Genomic DNA, 22,560 nt, shown 5'->3' with positions numbered 1-22,560 from the left:
ATATTCCATGTGCTGAGCACTGTTCTAGGCACTTAAGATGAAAGGAAAAAAGAGTTCTTAATTTTAACATTTTATCCACTATGCTGCATTGTCTCTATCAATGAAAACAGTTTACAGCTAATCACCAATGATGCTACCTATGTATTTGAGTGGGAGAGGAGGGGATTGATGTAAAAATGAATAATTCTCAAACATTTTTTGCATACACTTCTATTTTTCAGTTCTTTTTCTGAATGCACATAGCATCTTCCTTCACAGGTCCTTTGTTGAAAACCCAAGTATTTCTAAGATCATTAAGTTCATCATTTCTTATAGCACAGTTTTCTTCCATGACAATCATATACCACAACTTGTTCAGCCATTCCCTAATTGATGGGCATCCCCATGATTTCCAGTTCTTTTCCACCAAAAAAAGAGTTGCTATGGATATTTTAGAACATATGTTTCTTTTGCTTTTTCCCTAATCATCTTTGGAAACAGATCTAGAAGTGGTATTGCTGGATCAAAGGGTATATAAATGGTTTAATAACTCCTTGTACAACATATAAAGTAAGAACCTTAAAAGAACCAATGTGGATAGTATTTTGGTTAGAGCTATAATTCTATAATTTGCATAATCATATGTCTACATATGCATACATGTATGTATATATATATGTGTGAATATATTGTATATACCTAATTTCTGAGTGTAATAGAAGAGGGTCTGAAGGGAATATGGCTCCTCAAAAAAAAGAGTCGAGATAAAGGATAGGGATCATCTAGTTCAACTTTATCTCATAGAGGAAAAGACTGAGGCCCCAGAGAGGGGAAATAACATTATCCCATCATTTTATACACACCCTGTACAAGCCTTTTAAATTCACATTGCCCCTGGGGCAGCTAGGTGGTCCAGTGGATAGAGCACCTGTCCTGGATTCAGGAGAAGCTGAGTTCAAATGCGGCCTCGGACACTTGTAGCTTACCAAGCTGTGTGACCTTGGGCAAGTCACTTAACCCTCATTGCCCCGCAAAAAAAAAAAAATTCACATTGCCCCCCAAGTAATACTCTGAGATTAAAAATGCAAAGGAGATAATCTGCATTATTTCCTCACAGGGAAATTCCTGCAACAATCAAGTCACAGATCCAATCCAAAAGAAAATGCTTTCAGTATTGATTTATGAGAATCCTATTTTGGTGAAATCCTGCTAGACTTAGCAGTAGACTCTGACAATTTTGTCTGAATGTCTATAATCTTCTATTTTTCTTTTAAAACTCTTCACAACCAGGCTCCTTTCTATTTTTCTAGTCTTCTTTAATTTCTTCCTTTCTACTATTCTGTGTATGATTAAGTAGCACCATCATTGGTCTTCCTACAGTTTTTTTTTTAAGTACCACACACCATCTCCAATCTCATTACATATGCTTTGAATGTACCCCATGACCAAACTGTTCTGCCCCTTCCTCTCCACCTCTTAGTTTCTCTGACTTCCTTTAAAACTTAGCTTAAATACTACCTTTTGCAGGGAACCTTTACTGGTACCCACACACATACAATGTTGGAGTTTTCCCTCTGGAATTGCCTTTAATTTACAGTGTCTATCTCATATTTACTTCCATGTTACCCTCTAATTAGAATGTAAGTCCCTTGAGGACAAGAAGTTGTTTCCCTCTTTGTATCTCTAATAGCCCAGTGCCTGACACCTCATAAGCACTTAATAAACTCTTGTTGACTAACTGGGAATTTTTACACATCTATATCAAACTCCAAAAACTATACCCAAGGAAAGTGGCCAGAAACTCTGTGGAAGGAAGAAACAGATACCATATCTATTGGGGTGAACAGGAAGGACAGAGATCTTGGGACACCTTTCCCAGTAACCATTGGCTGGGAACTCCACCCTTGAGGCAACATTCCATAAAGAATAGAATTGGACTTTACAATACCCTAATTCCTAAGGGGAATAAAAGAAGGTTTGAAGGTAATATGGCCCCTCAAAAAATAATAATTAAGATAAAAGGGGCCATAAGGTTCATCTAGTTCAATTTTATCTTATAGAGGAAGAAACTGAGGCCCCAAAGAGGTTAAGTAACATTATCATCATCATTCTATTTTATATGTTCATCCAACTCTTTCTAAAATCAAGGTCAAGCAGAAGTGGACTCAAATGGAGCCCAAATCATAAGGGAATGTAGAAATCTCCTTATGTAATAGCCTTATTTTTACAGAGATGGAAGCAGATATTCGGTATTAGTAGATGAAAGAGTTTGGAAAACATGTTTGTTTGCCTGTTTCCTTCCCTTCTGGCCTCATTTCTCTCTGGCCAGCAGTTTTTCTAAGCCCTAATCATACCTGGCTACACTACTGCACTACTTTTATCTGCACTGCTCCTTTTCTGCACATCTTCCCCCTACACACACCTGAAAACTTGTATGGAAACACATCACTTAATACTCCTCCATTTAAGGTTTGCAAAACTCCAGCCCCATCAGAAGATATAGGGGTGTAGGAAGATGTAAATTGCCTTAATTTCCAAACCTGGGAGTCTTATTAGAGCCCCAGTGTGGGATCAGTTGCATATCTTAATCTCCTTTATTTGTGAAACCTTCCACAAGGTTCCTACTTGAGATTCTCTAATTAAACCACATTGTTGTCTTTTTTTCCCCTTGAGCTTCAAAAAAAAAAAAAAGAAAAAAGGGAAGGAAGGAAGGAAGGCAGGCAGGCAGGCAGAAAGAAAGAAAGAAAGAAAGAAAGAAAGAAAGAAAGAAAGAAAGAAAGAAAGAAAGAAAGAAAGAAAGAAAGAAAGAAAGAAAGAGAGAGAGAGAAAGAAGGAAAGAAACAAAGAAAATACAAAAAAGGCAGTGTGCTGTAATAATGGATAGAGAAATGGCCTTGAAGACTTGGATTCCAGTCCCATTTTTGACATGTACTAACTGTGTGCCTCCTGATAAGTCCTTTAACAAGTCCATTGCGCCAAGCACCTTCCTCAGATTATAAATTGCAGTGGAGATAGTCTGCAGTGTTTCCTCACAGAGAAATCCCTACACCAATGAAGTCACAGGTCCAGTCCAAAAGAAAATGCTTTCAATATTGACTAGACTCTTTTTTCTGTGAAGCCCTATTAGACACAGCAGCAAACTCTGACGGTAATCAAAGTAGTCAAAGAGGTAGAACCCACATCTCTAATTCCCATTACAGGATTCTTTCAGCTAACTTGATGAAATATAGCCTTCCGAGAGAGAGCCAGACTGTCTATGTCACTAGGCCCAGGATTCATGACAGGTTTAGGATGTGAGGCAGAAAGAGATTCTCTTGGTTTCATTTAGATGTACTCTGGGCTGAATTATCTAAGTCAGGGAAGGGTGTCTGGAAGCCTCTTCCAGAGAAACCATGGGCCTGAGTCTTATAGGTGGTAACCACAGAAGGCTCATGAATCTGTAACCACCATTAACCTTCTCCCTCCCATTTCTTAGAATCGCAGTTGGAACTGAGAAGACAAGTTCACTAAGGCTATCCAAAACTGCTTCCTAATTCTAGGCCAGGCTAGAGTTTGGATCTCCCTCAGCTGAAAATTCTGTCCTGTCTCCCCGCCTTGCCCAAAGGGATATCACCTGGAAGCCCTGGAGGCTGAAGCACAGCATAAATCCTGTTCCTGCTTCTTGGTCTCTCTTCTCATGCTGTTAGCAGGCTCTCCCTATTACAGCTATGCTTTGAATGAGTGAAAGTGCTGTCTGAGCCTTCTAAATTCCTCAACCAGTACCAAATTTCCCACCTAGTCCTACTTCTGCCTCTGACTTATATTTCTCTTTTAAATTCACATCATTTAGAGGGCCCATTTACTGAATATTCAATTATATGCAGCACTATACCAAATCTTATACAGAAATTATGAGAATTTTCTTCCCTATAAGAGTGTTCAATCCAAATATTCAAAACCCATGAGAAACATTATGGAGAACCTATAGTTAACTGACTGGTGAAAATTTAAGCAATACATAAATTATCTTGTCCATTTTTTTCTTTCTCATATCTATGCCAAGCCTAAGAGGTGAAACAATGTAAAATAAGCTACTCCTCCCTAAACTGGCTAATGCTACCTTTCCAAATTACACAGGATAAATTTTCTAATTGATTCTTTTATTTTACTATGATGACATAAAATACTACATAATAATAAAACATTTTGCAAGCCTTAATGTACCATATACATATTGACTATAATTATTATCATTGTTAAAAAAAATTGGGGAGATATGCCAGAAGAAAGTTTTGTATATTGTTAAGTTTTACCTAGTTAATTCCAAGATTTCACTGCTAAAGTCTTATACAAATGACTTTTTCTGAAATAGGAACCAACATGGGTTCCTAAAACTAAATCAACAGAATAAAAGTGGCACATGCTATCAATCTGGGAAAGTATTATACATGGGGACGCATGTCTTTTAATGACCAGTAAGTTAGCTATTTCAAAAAGACCCATCAACATGTATTATTATTATTTTTTCCCAGTCACAACAAAAAATAAAATTCAGTCAAATAAGGTATGGGGGAGTGTACCATTTCTTTCTGGAAAACAATTATACTTACTGAAGAAAAGATGGATCCTTGAAATGAAGTTTATTAAGTATTTGGAAGATCAAATTAAATGCTAATAAAATCATGTTTCTCATTACAGGTCAGGACGTATTTCTCCAGAGAAGTATATATAATATCATATCAGTGGCTCTATTTTTTAAACTATTTCCCGAGGACAAGAGATAAAACTAGGAGTTTGGGAGTGAGGGGATATAGTGGATTGCTAAAATGCCCTTCCAGAAATGCTGTTCCCACAAGGCTTACAGCAAATGGCCAAGTCAACAATCTGAAATAATAATAATAAACAACTTGAATTTAGCACAAAGAACCTAGAACTATAAAAAAAAACATGAAGCCTTAACTCAATGAACAACATGTTTTTGAAAAATATATTACATATTTAAAGTTATTCAGGCTGTCTTCATTTAAAATTCAGATGAGGTCCATCTTCTGGAAAAGCTCTGCCAAGGATAAGGTCACCTTTAATTTACTGTAAAGCATATTGAACATATGCCCTTTGAAACTTCACTGCATGAAAGCATAAAATCTTCATTAAACCTCAAACTTCCTTTGTAAGAAACATGAGGAATATCACATCTTACAAGAGTTAGAAGAAAAATGAGTTGACAAGCAACCAAAGACAACTTATTTGTCTATTTCTCCAAATCAGAAGTGAAATAGAGGTTTTTGGAAATCCATCATGAGGGAAAATCTGGTGTGATACTCCCTAGTTGGGCACTGGGGTATATGAAGGGGCATGCACAATCTAGTTTTGCCTAAATTCTAGATTGGGTGATGATGATGTAAGGATTGTACTATTCTAGATTGATGGCGTGTATGTGATGAATCTATGATTTCTTAGTGTTGAGAATTTCAAAACTGGCTACGACTTAAAATACACATTCTAGTGAATCTCCAGAGAAATGGGGAGATTATGGGGACCATTTTCAGTCCAAGATCATATAAGTGATAAGCTTCAGGGGCATATATGAATACAGGTCTCAGTATTGATAACCCCTTGAAGGATATAGATAGACAGATAGATAGATGATACATACATACATATGGTTATATATGCATTTGTTTTATATGTGTATAATGTATAATGCAAATACGTATATATATGTAGGTATATGTATATGCATATATGTGTATGTGTATATGTGTTTATATATGTGTATATACACACACCTATACACATATTGACCTATCTTAATTCAGACCTAAGAAGTCATTATTATGGGGAACTCCCAGCATGAAAACTGCTCCTAACTCTTCAGGATTAATATCTGTCTCTAAATTACAGCCTTAATGAGTTTCTTGGGGCACTTAGAGGTTAGATGTCTTGACTATAGTCACACAGCCTGTATATGTTTGTCTTGAAATCAGATTTTCCTAATACCAAGTGGTCCTCTAACTACCATGTGTCTGGCACATGGTAAGCTTGTTGACTGACTGTGCCTTTTTGATGGATTTTAAGCCAGTCTAACTTAAAAGATTTGAGGTATCTATATTATCTACATTCAAGACATTGTTTGTATTATTTTTCCCAATTTATAATTTCAGAAATCATCAGAGGCTACATGTAACACTACCTTCCTCAAGATTATAGGAGTAAACAGTGGACCTAGAGCTGAAAGGGACATTAGTGGCAATATAGTCCAGCTCTCTTATTTTATAGATGAACAAACTAAGGCTTAGGGAGATAAAGTGTCTTACCTTTTATTTGGTTGTTTCCTAATTGTGGTGAGGGACGAGAAAGTAATGTCTCCTTCCCTATTTCAATGATAATATAACTAGATGACAAGATTGTGCCTGGGTCCTGTCTTAGAGGAAAGTATGTGGGTGATAATCAAGGGAGAGGTTGTAGCCTGTGCCTAGCTTAACACACAAGGTGACCCATACATCTGGAAATGCACCATCTTCTACTTATAACTAAATGCAGTCTTTATTGAACTAATGAGGTAATGAAAGTGAAGCCATATGGAGGATTCTTAAATGAACTTCTTTGAGCATCTAAAATCACAGGATCCTGGAAGCTTGGAGTGTTGGAAATGGTAGGAAATAGCACAAAACCTTAATTTGACATGCTGGAAATTGAGTTACTTGCCTAAAGTTACATGGCAAGTAACTGGCAGAGCCAAGACTGAAATCAAGATCCAAATTGCATGCCTGTCTAAGCAAACAAATATTTACTAAACTCCTTCTTTTAGGCCCTGAGGATACAAAAGGAGAACTGCTTTCTGGAATGGAACTGAATACTTCAAGGATACACGAAGACCATGGCACCTTTATAATTTAATAGATTCCCTTTAAGAGTTGTTTTTTTGGGGTTTGGTTTTGTTTTGTTTTGTTTTGTTTTGTTTTGTTTTGTTTTGTTTTAGTGAGGCAATTGGGGTTAAGTGTCTTGCCCAGGGTCACACAGCTAGTAAGTGTTAAGTGTCTGAGGCCGGATTTGAACTCGTGTACTCTTGACTCCAGGACCGGTGTTCTATCCACTGTGCCACCTAGCTGCCCCTCTTTAAGAGTTTTGTGATAGAAAAATCAATTACCCTGTGTCCAGCTTGGAAAGGACCTTCTCTAAACTTAGGTAAGCTTGTCCAGGGACAGCAGATTGTACTCAAAGCCTTTCCAGCCATGTAGAAACTACAAGAGTTGTTGATAAAGCCATCAGGAACCCAGGGTCTCCTCTATGCCAGGATAAGGCATAGCCATAGCATTCTGGTAGAGACTAATAACTTACATTTTACTGTAAAGTGTTATTTAGAACTTGATCCATTTTGTATATTTCATTCTTATACCAGAATTCTAATCTTTCATCCATTTGGGGACCTCAAGGTGACTGTGGGTCCTTGAACTTTTACCAGTAAATCATAAGCTCTGACAATTCCTTCCAAGCAATGAGTACAGTCTAAGGACAACAACTGGCCATCTGAGAACCAACCTGGTTCAAATGAAAAGTTTATTACCAGAAAGTTGATCAAAAGGTCCTAAATGCTTTGGGCAGCAAACACTCACAGAATCATTTACTAAAGTTATAGAGGATTACAAACTGGATGATTAGAGAGAGTACATGCTCATAGATCTTTTGAAACATTGAGATTGTACAAATACAGATTTGTATAAATACAGATGGTTTATATGAATTGTATAAATAGATTGTTTCATTTTAAAATTTGTACTTGGATGTTTGTTTTGGTTCCATGCATAATGTTTAATTCCTAATACCCTTGAAGAATAAAATTAATGAGCCATATTTTAGATATTAAAATTTCTTTTAAGTTGAGGACTCATTGAGCACAATTCTTCCACAGCTTAAGCAAACCCTCTCTGGCAAGTGAAACAACTTAAGACCCACAAAAACTTTTTTAAGCCTCTCAAGCCCTATTTAATATGCAAAATCACTACACTATTAATTACAGAACTGAAGAAGTAACAAAGCTTTCAGAAACTGCTAATAACCTTTCTTGAGACACTAACTCAGAAACCTTAGCATCGAGACATTTAGCAATTTGCCAGCACCTTGAAAGAGCTAGCATCACCTAATATAAAATAGAAGTACTTGATACATTAAGATTGGATGTGTCACATGGTAAGTTCAAAGGATAAAGTCATAACTTGCAAAGAAGTTATTTTTGAAATAAGATCCCATAAGACTTCACATAAAAAATAGCAAGAACAGTAAATCACTTTTCAACTGGTGGTAAATCATTTTTTTCTTTTTTTTAAACTGCCTCTCTGCATTTTTTTACGTAAAGGAAAATGTCTACTTTAATTTCACAGTGTATATATTGGTAGAATGGTGTGTCATGTCGAATTATGTCCATCATATTTCATGTCATCAGGGGAAATGCTCCCTGCTTTTCCTGGATGGCTGGACAGCATAGAAGCTCTGCCAACACCTTAATATGAATTTCATAATAATAACAATAATGATAACAATCATTTTAATACAATTATTTCTGTGTCATAATTTACTTTTCAAAACATTTTCACATTTGATTTACACAATAATAATTGGGAGAGATAGGCCTGTTTGTTATTAATTTCCTACCAAATGCTTCAGCTGAGGTTGAGAGTTCATATGAGAGCAGGAGACTATTATAGATTTGAAACAATATTGCATCCTCTTTCAGATGAGAAAATGGAAACTCAAAAAAGACATCTCCAAGGTCACACAATAATTAAACCAGTGTTAAAATTCAGGTTCTAAACTCAATCCAATGCTTTTTCTATTAAGTCATGACAGACAGTATGGATCTAAATATCTATAATGATTAGTTAATACTCTTTAAAATTATAATTCACTACTAACATCTCTATCCCTTACACAGAGCCAAACCCACACTGAGGAAATCGGGGATATTGCATCCTTTGTGGCCTTTTGACCCCCCCAAAAAAATAATTACGCTCTCCCTTTCTCTAATTATTTTATGTTACTTAAAGATTTCTGGAAATATACTAATGCAAAATCTCTAGATTAATAAAAGTTTAATTCATCACAAAATTCCTGCATTTAATTCTGTTACACATATGATTTTCCCTATCATAAAAAAATAATAACTTGTGTTTATATAGGGTATTCCAAAAGTCTTATCACACTGAGAGCCAAGCGAGGACCATGAATTACTTGTACATTATTGGATGAGGGCTATTGATGTGTCTTAGTGTACTAAGACTTTTTTAGGTAGCCAGATATAAATGCATTATTCCTTTTTTTAAGAGAGTACAAATCATAAGGTATTAAAGCTTGAAACTGCCCTGACTTTCAAGACACCGGGTAAAGTACTTTAACATTTGAAATTCACTCCACATATCTATTTGATCCCCCAGAAATGCTATGAGGTTACAGTTCACTATCTCCATTTTACAGACTAGGAAACTGGGACTGCGAGCAATTAAACAATTTGCAGAGGGCCAGAATCTTAGAAAGTATCTAAAGACAGAATGGAATCCAGGTCTTCGTGATTCCAACAGTGTATACAGCATGATAGTTAGCTGCTTGTATTCATACAGAATTTTATTACTCAGCATTGATGTTTTAGCAATCAGCTTCCTATTCATTGAATGAAACTGGTTTACTTTAGGAAAATTTAGGAGAACCTCTTTCAGGTCACTAAGTTATACTTTAAAGAAATAAGTAAGCATTTTATAGACTTGATAGTGCTAAGATACATTCAACTTTAAAACTTAGGATAACTTTAAAATGTGTTTTGGGTTTTTTTGTTTGTTTTTTGTTTTGTTTTAACTTCGTGGGACAATAAGGGTTAAGGGACTTGCCCAGGGTCACAAGTGTCAAGTGTCTGAAGCCAGATTTGAACTCAGTTCTGCCTGAATACAAGGCCAGTGCTTTATCCACTGTGCCACTTACCTGTCCCTAAAACATGTTTGAACGGACTCATTGGGCTACAACATAATACCAATTAGTACTAAAGTTTAGGGTTTACTAAAGGAGATTGAAATGAAAGTTGGGGGGCATGGGTACCGTACTGCCAGGATGATCACAACTCATTTATAATATGAACTAATATTAATATTCAGAGAGATTCAATTACTAATCCATAGTTACATATACAATAATCATGAGACAGGATTTGAACTAGGTATTACTAATGTATGGCAGCTAATTGGTGCAGTGGATAGAGCATTGGGTCTGGAGTCAGGAAGACCTGAGTTCAAACCTGGCCTCAGACATTTACCAACTCAGTGACCTTGGGCATGTCACCCATTTGCCTCAATTTCTTCCTCTATAAAATAAGCTGGATAAAGAAATGGCAAACTACTCCAATATCTTTGCCAAGAAAACTCCAAATGGAGCCATGAAGAATTAGACACAATTGAAAATGATTGAACAACAACAAATTGTTAAATCAATAGCTATCATGTTCATCATTACTCTTGTCTCTTATTAGTTCACTAGCATTATACTGCTAGAAAATGTTAAGGATTTACGAAGGAAAATTGTCAAGAATAATCAATGATTCAATGTCTCAGAAGTTGGTTTGGCTTTATTTGATGTCTTGTCTAAGTATGTCAGTATGGCAAACAGTATGATAGACCATACGTGATGTATATTGTTCATACGGAAAGAACTCTATAATTCTTTGGCATGCTCCTTTTCTCCTTTGCCTATAAAAGCAGAATAATCTGCATGTGTTAACATCTAGGACAATATAAATGTTGTTCTTTTGTAACCATTATTCTGATTACAGGCTTCCCTTATGCCTAATGTTACTCTATATGGAAGCATCCCCTTCATCCATGCTCAGAGAACATTGCTCTTCACAGCCAACTAGATTTTTCTTGGCTTCCACCTGAAGCAAAAGTCACAGGGTACTTCTATATTTGTCAGGTAAAGGATATTGACATGTCTTTTTTATTTTGTTTTGTTTGAAATCTGTGTTATGCCTTGGCATTAGAGTTCACTCAATGCTTTACATACCGATTTCTGATCCATTTTTACATTTTTGTGCATCAAGAACAACAATAATGAGTTGGCTTCCAGGAGTTTTTGGCTTTTGTTTTTCAAGTGACTGTTTTTGCTTTGATCACTTTCACACCAGGCAACAGAGTGAGGCTCTAGAATGACTAATAGAAGATTTGAAAGAAACAAGTTGCTTCCATTTGGAAATGAATGCACTCATGGGCTCTCCATCCAAGGACTTGTGAAGCAATATTCATGTAGGTAGATTAAGTAATGCCTACAAAATTGAAGTAGCAGTCAAGTCTCTTCTTTGTACTCTAGCAGGATGGGAAGAACTCATAAGGAGGGCAGGGAAGCTCCATGTCTATTTGATTTGTAAGAAGTACACTTACCATCTGTAGAAATGCTATTCTCTCAAGATGAGTGCAAAGAAGCAGGAATGATTTCAGTTCTTTGAAATTTGTATCTATTAAAATCATAAATGCTGAATCTTAGTGCAGGTGACTAAGCTGAACCATTCCTTGCTTCTCCATAATTAGCAGAAAACAAAACTGCTTTTCAATACACTGTAAGGGGATTATGGATTTTAACTTTAAAAGAAAACACATAAGAGTCTCTAAAAAGCCAAGAAAACAAAATTCCATGGCTTTATATTCAATACTTAGGATGAAACATATAGAGAGACAAAGAGATCCAAAGCCAAATAGTTATCGCTTTTTATTATATTTTCAGATAATATTACCCATGTTATAAAATGTATTTTCCTTATTACTAATTGTTAATTTAACTGAAAAAGATGTCTTTGATTAGGAGCATAGATTAGAACTAGAATAGACTTCAAAGAGGTCATTTTTCCAACTCCTTTCACTTTCCTGATAAGAAAACTGAGCCTAGGGAGGCTAAGAACAGATAGGTAGTAAATAGCATAACTTGGAGTGAAACCCAAGTCCTTTGGCTTCAAATCCAAGATTCTTTCCAATGTACCATGCTTCCTCCACAGCTATCTGTATTTTTTTTCATGATGAAAAGTAGGGATGTGCATATATACATACATACACAAACATATATGTATGCATATGTATATATACACACACATATACATACACACAATTAGGTCTATTTTAATTTCATATTATGCAGTTTTAAAAGCTCAATTGCCTTCATTTTCTTGTCTTACACTGTATACCTAATTACAGAATAAAAGAAGGTTATTATCATGCTAAATACAAAATCTAACTCATAATATAACCCTAACCCTAAATGTCTCCCATGGGAAGAGAAGGCTTGATACTCATTAGCTGCCTGTGCTTTTCAGCAAATAATTATTGCAAATGGAAATAGTCCATGACATCCCACCTGATAGTAGAAGAATCCCATATTCACTCCAAGAGGTTGGTTCTCTCAGTCTTGAAAAATCTTAGGTTCATCTCCTCACCTTTTCTAGACTGAGTAGGTACACAGTCTGAAACCGCGATGTAAAAGGGTGGGTGGCCCTGTTCCTTGCAACATCAGAATACATGAGAATGCCCTTATGAACAGGGAAAAGTGGTTTCAGTGTTGACTTAGCTTTTCCAAGTGTCAAATTTTGATACCTTTTGAGAATACTGTTGAGTATTCAAGGGCAACATTGCAGAATTACATCCAGAATTGGTCTGAATACAGCATCTAAAGACTGTTATTCCCCACAGAAAGAAAAGGAATAAGCATTTTAAGTATTTTTGTACTATGTACCAGGCACTGTGCTAAGCATTTACAAATAACTCATTATATCCTCACACCAACCTTGTGAGATAGGTGCTGTTATGATCTTCATTTTACTGCTGAGGACCCTGAAGCAGACAGAGATTGCCCAAGATCATACAGCTATGAGAGCAGGTAGGTGGCACAGTGGATAAAGCACCAGCCCTGGTTTCAGGAGGACCTGAGTTCAAATCAGGCCTCAGACACTTAACACTTATTACCTGTGTGACCCTGAGCAAATCACTTAACTCTCATTGCCCCACAAAAAAAATATATATATATATTTTTACATGTTATGCATATTTTATTTTGAACATAGGTCCAGTGTTCTAGATACTGCTAATCACTAATGCAGTGGAAAAGATACTAAATTTGGAGCCAAAGGACTGAGTTTATAACAAGTAATTATTTGTGTAACCTTGAGTCACTTAATTTGTGACTTTTTTCCTTCATCTAAAAAAAATAAAATGAAGGTGAAGTCAATGACCTCAAATGTCCTCTAACTGTAAGTCTATGATTCCAAGAGCCCCTCTGATGTTTAGTTTCTTCAACTGCAAAGTGAGTGTTGATCTAAATGATCTTTAAAATGCCACATAACTCTAAATCAGTACTTCTTTTATATTGCCAAATTTGCAGAGAGGGAATGACTTTTTACTGGGGAGAAACATAGCATCACACTTGAAAGTAAATATACCAGAGCATCTTTGCAAATGTGGTTTGACTTCTTTTTAATCATATTTATTCATTTAAATATACAATAGTGTAACGATTGGAATAACGCCACCTGCTGGATACTTACTGTAGAGGAGTTCTGCCCATGAAGGGAACGTCTTTGAGGGCAAGACCAGGAGTCAGGAAGTGACGCGGACTAGTGGGAGGAGGAAGGAAGAGACTGGCGCTCAGTCTCGGGCTCTTTCCTGAGGACGCTGGCGGAGAAGGGAGCTAAAAATGTGCTCTCCCTTTAATAGATAGGAATCTAGGCCTTTTTCTCTCTCTTTACCAAATTCTTATTCTCCTTAATAAATGCTTAAAAGTCTAACTCTTGCTAAAGCTTATAATTTATTGGCGACCACTCATTAGATATTTTAGACAGTTTAGCTAGAATTTTAACCCTTAACAGATGGCTGACCACGAAGAGGAAAGCTAAACCTCACTTCTGATCTTCCGGTTGGGTAAGAAATTTCCCCTACCCTTTAAACTGCTAAGTACTGGCACACTGGCTGTGTTTTCCCTTTAAATTTTTTCGAATGGACCTTTTAAACTCCCTACTTACCCTATTTTTGATTTTAGTCTGTTTAACCAGACAAATGGGAGATAAGATCATGTTAATGCTTTGTTTTTGTGGATTTTCTATTTTTCTTTTTATTTTTGTTAAAAGAGCCAGCAACTTACTCACACAAGGAAATATCTCTCCCTCTCCCAACCATGCATTTTCAGAGAAACCTGAAGAGATTCCTGCAGCTTTTCCCAGTTCTAACACTAATTGTTGCTCTAATTTTGCATGCCTGGAGGCAATGACCCACCCTCTAGAAGCTTTTAATCCCCTAGCACCTGGAGGCAAAGTGGGGGAAGAGGAATCCAGGCCTGAGTTCAAAATCAAGTCTGATTCAAATTGCTCTGGTCCCTCCCCTCCTCTCCAGACCCCACCCTCTACTCCTCCCATGGCCAAGCCCATTGCTTCCCCTGCCTGGGAAGTCCAGAGAACTGATGCGCATGCTCAACTTTCTCTAACTACATTTGCAGCTTCAGGCTCAGCCCTTCCCCAGCCTGGCTGTGCTTCTGAGACAACCTTAAAAAGCCCTTTAAATTCCAGATATGCTCGTTTTGTTCATAATTTTGCTAACCTGCTTTTGTCTTTAATTAGTAATCTTATAAAGCATTTGTATGGTGAAAAGACTGACAGACAATATAGAGGGGTTAAAGAAGAAAAACTTAAGCTGAATAAGAATGACAATCATCACCATAGTTCAAGACTCCGCTTCTTTTGCCATGGAAGTATATATATTTTACAGAAATGTAGAAGTAAACAGCAAGGTATTGATATGAGTATTGGGGATTTTAGATATCGGAATCAAAAGTGTTCTGAATTCATTCAGAGTGATAGTATCAATTCAGAGGTTACATAGGATTTCTATGCTATTACATATACATTTTGAAATTAATGGTATAGGTTTATTTTCATAGAGATTTTCATGCTTTTGAGATTGTGTCATACTTAGTTTCTAAAACAAGGAGAATATTTGTAAAAGCTTTTTATAGTCATGTGATCAAGTTTATATTTTATAATACTCTTATTGATATTAAGTTCATATTCATTTAGATTTCCTTAGTTTGAATTTCACTGTATTTTATTGTTCCATGTGTATTTTCTTCTATTCATTCATCTATCTAATTTTGAAACATGGTTTTGATTTCATAATACAATGTTAATTCTAGGAGTATTGTGCTCCCATATTCTGAGTTGTTTGTTTTTGTTATTTTTTTTTCTCAACTGATTATTTGATCAAACTCTTTAAAGCATTTCCCTGGCAAATTGTTTGCCATGGCAAGTGTAAATTGATTCTAGAAGTATTATTTTTGATAAGCATATTCCAAAAAAAAAAAAAAAGAGGGGAACATTTGTAAAAGTTTTCTTTGAGATTGTGTTGTGCTTTAACTTGTATTTAAATATGTTCAGATTTTTCAAAAAAGTAATTGTATACTAAGTTAAAAAAAAAGGGGTATTATTTGAAATTGTTGCATAATTATATATTGTGTTCTGAGTTAAGATGTATTCACATTTTTTGCAATCATTTATTATCCTCAATTTTTAAATCCATATGAGACTTGGATTATGGGAACTTATCATTTAAGACATTAATTGCCTTTATTCTGAGTTATCAGATGCCAGTTGGCCAAGATGCCATCCAATCACAAGAGGAATACATGCAAAGAGCAGACATTGAACTGTTACATGAGGGGAGACATGCACGAAGTTAAGGTATGGCCGAGGGAACGGCTTTTGACAAATGTTGAGGTTGGATTCTCTTGGTTTAATATTTTATTTTATTTTTCCCCACAATATTGTACAGATGGCTGGAAGTATTCATCCCACCCATCTCACTTCTACACCTGGCTTCTATGCTCCCTCCTATATGCCTGATGCCATGGACATCTCAATCCCATGCATCTGATTAAGTCTGACTCAGTTTCTTCCAATATGTTCGGTGGCTTAGACATATATTCCATCCACCTATTTTAAGCCTGGCATACTGTATGAGCAGTACATATTGCTCAAGTGTGGGAATGCTCATATCCCATCATTTCTCTGTTCTTTTATGGTAACCCCCATAATTATCTCAGGTGTCATGATAAATACAGTGTTGAATTTGGCCTTGACACCTGTTACCAATTATATTAGATTTTTTAATTTCTCATAATGGCATGAGGATAATTAGGCAGATGATGCAAAAAGTGATGAAACAAAGATAAAAAATTATTTTTAATAATTAATATCGCAGCAATTGTCTTCTCAATTACCCTCCATAAGGGGGGGACTATAGTAATATTATAATTTTAAAGAATGGTTCAATTTTTGTTTTATTATATGTTTCATGTGTAACAACTAAGATTCTGAATTCCCTTAGACATGTTTTTGAGAACTTTCATTGTTGGATTTGATTATTGACAAAGCTATTTTAAAGTTGTGTTAAGCTCAATTTTGTAGGAAATTTTCCTGGCTGATTACCAGCATCCACACATCAACCCCTGAAGAGACTTCCATTCCACGACTACACCTAGAGGACATCTGAGAAAAGACTTTCAGAGACTTTAAATGAACAGTTTTGATTTGTTCTTTTTGTTGGTTTTTTTCTCTTTCTGTTATAATATACACCATCTGTAACATGTATTCTCTGCAGAGGCCCTCCCTTTGCAAGACTAATGTCAAAGCGTCGGTTCATGAGGACAAAAAAAATCGCCCCTCTGGACAAAACTTTCCTCTCTTCCTTTTCTATATTGTTGTTCACATATTATTAGTTAGCAATAGTTATCATATTGTTTTTACTGTTCCGTCAAGGAAACATTTTGTTTCTTGAGGAACAACAGGGGGGACTGTAACGATTGGAATAACGCCACCTGCTGGATACTTACTGTAGAGGAGTTCTGCCCATGAAGGGAACGTCTTTGAGGGCAAGACCAGGAGTCAGGAAGTGACGCGGACTAGTGGGAGGAGGAAGGAAGAGACTGGCGCTCAGTCTCGGGCTCTTTCCTGAGGACGCTGGCGGAGAAGGGAGCTAAAAATGTGCTCTCCCTTTAATAGATAGGAATCTAGGCCTTTTTCTCTCTCTTTACCAAATTCTTATTCTCCTTAATAAATGCTTAAAAGTCTAACTCTTGCTAAAGCTTATAATTTATTGGCGACCACTCATTAGATATTTTAGACAGTTTAGCTAGAATTTTAACCCTTAACAATAGTAATTTCCAACTGCATATAGGAGGACGAATGGTAAATGTGTTTTAACTTAATTTTAATATAATTATTCACTTTAGTATAAAATAATAATTATTTTCAAATGCATATAAGAATTGTAGAGTTTTAATCAGGAGACTGAAGTTCATGTCTGGACTTAGAATGACTCATATTACCTCTCTAAGCTTCAATTTCCTCATCTGTAAAATGAGGAATTTGAACTGAATAATCTCTAAGGTACTTCCCACTAAACATACTTTGATTCTATGACTACTTTGAAATCTAGTTAAAATAAATTCAAGAAGAAAAAAAGTCAATAGCCAATATATATTGGAAATAATGAATGAGGAATATATATATGAATATACATGCATGTACACATGCATAAATATTTCTACATGTTAATGTTATAAAATTCATATTAATATTATATGTATATACACATATATAGGCAAATTCTTCTGAGTTCTCAAGAAAATAAAGTCCACCACATTTACCCACTGTAGCTACTGAGACTTTTCAATAATAAAGAAATAAAATATACTTTCAAAGTCTAGAGTCAGCCACATAAAATATATATCAACAAAAGAGAAATTATTTGAGTGATTATTCTCCTTATAAAGAAATAAAGGAAAAAAACTTAGTGACAAAAGAATTAATATGTGAGACTAAATAATGTGTGTATATGTTCAAAATAAAATATGCATAACATGTAAAGTGTAAAACCACTGGATTAATTACCTATCTGCAAAATAAAGATTACACTAGAGAGATTATTTAAGATTCACCTGAGTACCATTTATTACACCAAAGCCTGCTTTCATGTTTTACACACAAGTGACAATCATTTGCAGAATGATCACTTGATCAGTTGGTGTGTTGGAAGAGTATCATTTTCTAAATGAGGCTAAGTGAAAATGCATCTATCTCCTAAAGAACCCCAAGGACCAGGTTATCACAAGGAGATATGCACTCAGAATTCTCTTTTCATTGTGCTTTCCACCTACATGCAAAGTGTGTAACAAATTTATTTTTTCCTTCCTGCTATTAGATCACATCACACCAAAATCAACGCAGCCATAAGGATGTTTAATATAGTGCATAGAGCTCTGGACTTAGAATGAAAAAAGATTCCAGCCTTCCAATCATGCTTCATATAGTTAGTCTGTGATTTCAGGTATGTAATTTGAGCTCTCAGTCACTATTCCTTGAAAATGGAGATAATAATAATAATAACAACAACAACAACAACAACAATAATAACAATAACAACAACAACATACACCATGCAATTGTTGTGAGTACCCTAGGAAAGAGTATATCTAATGTGCTCTGTAAACTTTAAGTATTATATACATGTAAAATATTAATATTGTTATATAGATTTATGAATGTGAGTAAGAAGACAAAAGGCTTACTGAATAGATATCTGGCCTCAAAATCAGGAAAACCTGTTTTCAGGCCCACTCTCTGACAAAATTCTTGCTGTGTGACACTGGACAAGTTACTTAAACTCAGCACTCCAGCAAACCCTCTGAGAACATGAGTTACTGAACATTTGATGGTCTTCATAGAAAGAGGTAATTTCCTCAATGAGAAATTATCTACAAATCACAGATTCTGGCCACAATAAACTATATAAATAAATTAACAAACACATAAACAAATAAACAAACAAATGAATGAACAGACAAGCAAATAAATAAATGAAGAAACAAATGAATGGATAGTTAAATAGATTAAAAAGATGATCAGACAAATAGAAATACATGAATGAATGAATGAATGATAGTAGCAGGACACAGGACACTCATGGATTTCTACTTCATCAGTTCGATGATAAAGAAATCAAATCACCGGGAAGAAAGTGGAGGTTTGATAAAAGATGTGGGCTGTGTTATGAGCTTTGCTTATTATTTATTTTGTTCTCTTCTCCTTGTGAGTAATCACAGTAAAGACAAATGGAATAAAATCATAAAATCACACTGTCCTAAACTAATGGTACTCATTCTGCAATGTTAAAACCACAAAACCACAAATAATACTAAGTTCATTTTAACCTCCCACTGACTCAAACAGAAAAACAAATAAATAGACAAAAATAAACCAACCTTAATTGTACTTGTGTGCGCTCCAGGATATTCTTTTTCCTCCAGTGTTGACCATCTCTGTACAAATTTGGACACTAGGGAATCTTCATAGTCAACAATCTGAAATCCTGAGACATTTGCTCCTCCAAACTGAATTTTTGATAAATCTCCATCTGTAAATCCCTGGGCAGAGAACACATCACATCAGTATAGTTACTCTAGTCAAAAAAGCAAAAGTCAAAATTTATCCAATCACATCACGTTTGCTGTGAGGTCACATCATTCAGAGCACAGAAAACATAGACTACAAAAGTAATGGAAAATATCACATTTATTTGAATCTGTGCTCATATCAACACTGAGCATAGGACCAGCTACATACTGGGGGAGCAACAATGTTCATTGAGTCACTGTTGACCTTGGCATCTCCTCAGTTCTTGTTAGTTAAGTACCATCCTTTTATCAAAATTGCTTAGTGGGGAAGTTCCCTTATTTGCTTTGTTGAGTTCATAACACACCATTACATGGTTCTCAGAGAAGACATTTATTCAAGCTTACTCTGGGATCAGGGTCAATTAAAGAGAAGGTTGCTGGAATTTGAGAAGTTTCTAAAGGTTGTAAAGAGTTTTCTGACTAGGATATAGAATCAAAGATCTAGAACTAGAAGGAAAGTCAAAGGCCAAGTCAATCTTGCAATCATATAGACGAGGAACTGAAGCCCACAGAGCTTAATTAGCATGTCCAAGGTCACAAGGATATTAAGTAACAGAGTCAGAATTGTGTGCTAGTCCTTTGACTATAATCCAATACTCTTTCCACTCGACTACATGATGAGATAAGAAATTAATAAGGAGATGATCCAGTAGCATTTAGTGAGCTGGATGTTTTGATTGTCTCTGAGTATGCTTGGATTATAGATGTCTCAGAAATAGACTTTTATTGTGCTACAAGGGAAGGCATATTGTGTGAAGGTGAGGTGAAAAAAATCAATAAAACTTGATGCAAAAAAACCATTTTCTTATTATTTTGCTTTTGTAGTATCTTTATCAAAGCTTTGCATCTGGGATTTATCTGTAGTCCTGGGTTGACAAAACTCAAAATTACAGATAACTTGGATAAAGATTCTATAGCTTTAAAGCAAGAGTTTCTGACCTTTTTTTGTATCATAGACCCCCCTCAATATTATAGTAAAGTCTATAGTTCCCATCTCAGAATAAGTAATTTAAATGCATTAAAATATATTTCAGATTACAAAGGAAACCAATTATCTTGAAATAGCATCATTAAAATATTTAAAAACTAGTTCAGAAACTCTACAAATATCAGGTTTAATTGGACTGCAGAGGTTTGGGGTTTTGTTTTTTAAAACCTGAGCTTAACAATCACAAAATAAAATAGGTTTTCTATGTTCAGAGTAGAACAGAAAAAGAAAATGATGATGCATGAAACTATAAACATCAATTATGAGTGGCTTCTTTTAAAAATACTTAATAAATTAAACATGTAACTTTAAAAGCTTAATTGCTTGTCCCTGATTCTTTTTGATCCGCCTTATGTTCTCTTCTGTGCATTTTTAAGTATTTCAATGGACCCTCTTTCTTTTCTTTTCTTTTCTTTTCTTTTCTTTTCTTTTCTTTTCTTTTCTTTTCTTTTCTTTTCTTTTCTTTTCTTTTCTTTTCTTTTCTTTTCTTTTCTTTTCTTTTCTTTCTTTCTCTTTCTCTTTCTTTCTTTCTTTCTTTCTTTCTTCCTTCCTTCCTTCCTTCCTTCCTTCCTTCCTTCCTTCCTTCCTTCCTTCCTTCCTTCCTTCCTTCCTTCCTTTCTTTTTTTTTTTGACTGCCCTATCTCTGGGCTCACTTTCCTTACAACTACTCTGAAAACTGAAAAAAAAAAAGAAAAAGAAAAGAAAACCAAAATCCTTGTAACAAATATGAATAGTCAAACAAAATAAGTTCCTACATTCACTATATCCAAAAAAAATGTATTTTTCATTCTGCATCACATCTCTGACAGGAGGTGGGTGGCATGATTCATCACTGCTCCTCTGGAATTGTGGTTAATCAGAGTTCTCAGGTCATTTAAAGTTGTTTTTCTTTGTAATGCTTTTGTTAGTGTATAAATTGAGGAAAGTTATCACTTCACTCTCCTATCACAGACACTTTTGGGGGCTTTCAAAGGAGTGGATTTTTGGAAGAGTTGAACAGACATTCTGAGGGAAACTGAACTCTTAGGAGAGATACAGAGAGATTACACTGTTGTCATGCTCATGGGAATGCTGAAATTTCTTATTTTTAGGTGGTGGTGGTTTTGGATAATTTCAGTATTTTTGTAGGGGGGACAAACAACCCAAACTTTGGAGCATCATATAGGGGAGTTGGAGAAGTGAGAGGTGAGACACCAGCAGATTAGTACTTGGATCTATGCTATCAGAATATACTAGAGTTGAGACCAGGCTGAATAGCAGTGGGTACTTGGTAATACTTGGCAATATGATTCCTAACCTTTCCCTTTTATTTCCAAGAACTCAGAAGTGACTCTGGATGCTAGAGTTCTATTACAGATTATACATTGCTTATGTGTTTATTTTGGTGTATCTGTTATTTGACACTATTAATAAATAAAATAGATGTTAATGGTGATTTTTAGTGAAGCCAAGTTACTCTTCTCCCTTAGCTTCGTTGACACTATTCTCTACTGGTTCTCTGCTTAACTAGGTCAGAGTTCCTTCTCAGTGGTCTTTGCCAAATCCTCATCCATTTCTCCAAAGACTAGGTCCTGGGCTCTCTACTCTCTCAACACTCATTTCCTTGGTGATCTCATCTACTGCTGTGAGCTATTTTATCATCTCAAAGGAGATGACTCCAAAATCTACGTATTAAATCATTAATTGATTATGGAAATCTACACTTGGATGTTCCACAGACATCTCAAATTCTCTAACATTAAAACAGAATTCATTATCTCTATACACCTTACCCCTCTTAAGACTAACCATTCTCCAAACCTTCTAATTTCTTTTGGGGATATCACCATCCCTATAGTCTGAGGTTTATAAACTCAGCATGATTCTAAACATTCCTCTCTCTTGTTCTCCAAATCAAATCAGTTCACCATGTCTGTTAAGTCTATTTCCACAATTCTTCTTTCCTCAATTGTCATCTCTCCACTCGTACAGCTGCTGCCCTAGTTCATACCTCTCACCTGAATTATTTAAATAGCTTTCTAATTGTTCTCCTGCTTTCAATTCCTACATTATCCAATGTATTAAACATGCAATGACCCAGATAATCTTTTTTTTTATGT

At 35.4% G+C, this 22,560-nt stretch overlaps 1 protein-coding gene across 6 annotated transcripts in view; it reads right to left on the bottom strand.

The window, feature by feature from the left end:
- GRIA2 (glutamate ionotropic receptor AMPA type subunit 2) overlaps positions 1-22,560 on the bottom strand; it is a 189,834-nt gene that overhangs the window by 55,821 nt on the left and 111,453 nt on the right. For all 6 annotated transcript variants that reach the window (XR_006353611.1, XM_043971832.1, XM_043971829.1 and 3 more), the window contains exon 6: positions 19,282-19,443. Coding sequence is in view for 5 of the 6 variants with exons in the window: in XM_043971832.1 (XP_043827767.1) it covers positions 19,282-19,443 (162 nt within the window). In the remaining variant the exon portion in view is untranslated. The remainder of the gene's footprint in view (positions 1-19,281; positions 19,444-22,560) is intronic.

Source organism: Dromiciops gliroides, chromosome 6, assembly GCF_019393635.1.
Source record: "Dromiciops gliroides isolate mDroGli1 chromosome 6, mDroGli1.pri, whole genome shotgun sequence".
In the NCBI taxonomy this organism is placed as follows: domain Eukaryota; kingdom Metazoa; phylum Chordata; class Mammalia; order Microbiotheria; family Microbiotheriidae; genus Dromiciops; species Dromiciops gliroides.
Note: the sequence above shows the minus strand (reverse complement) of the source record. Positions and strands in the feature narration are given on the sequence as shown.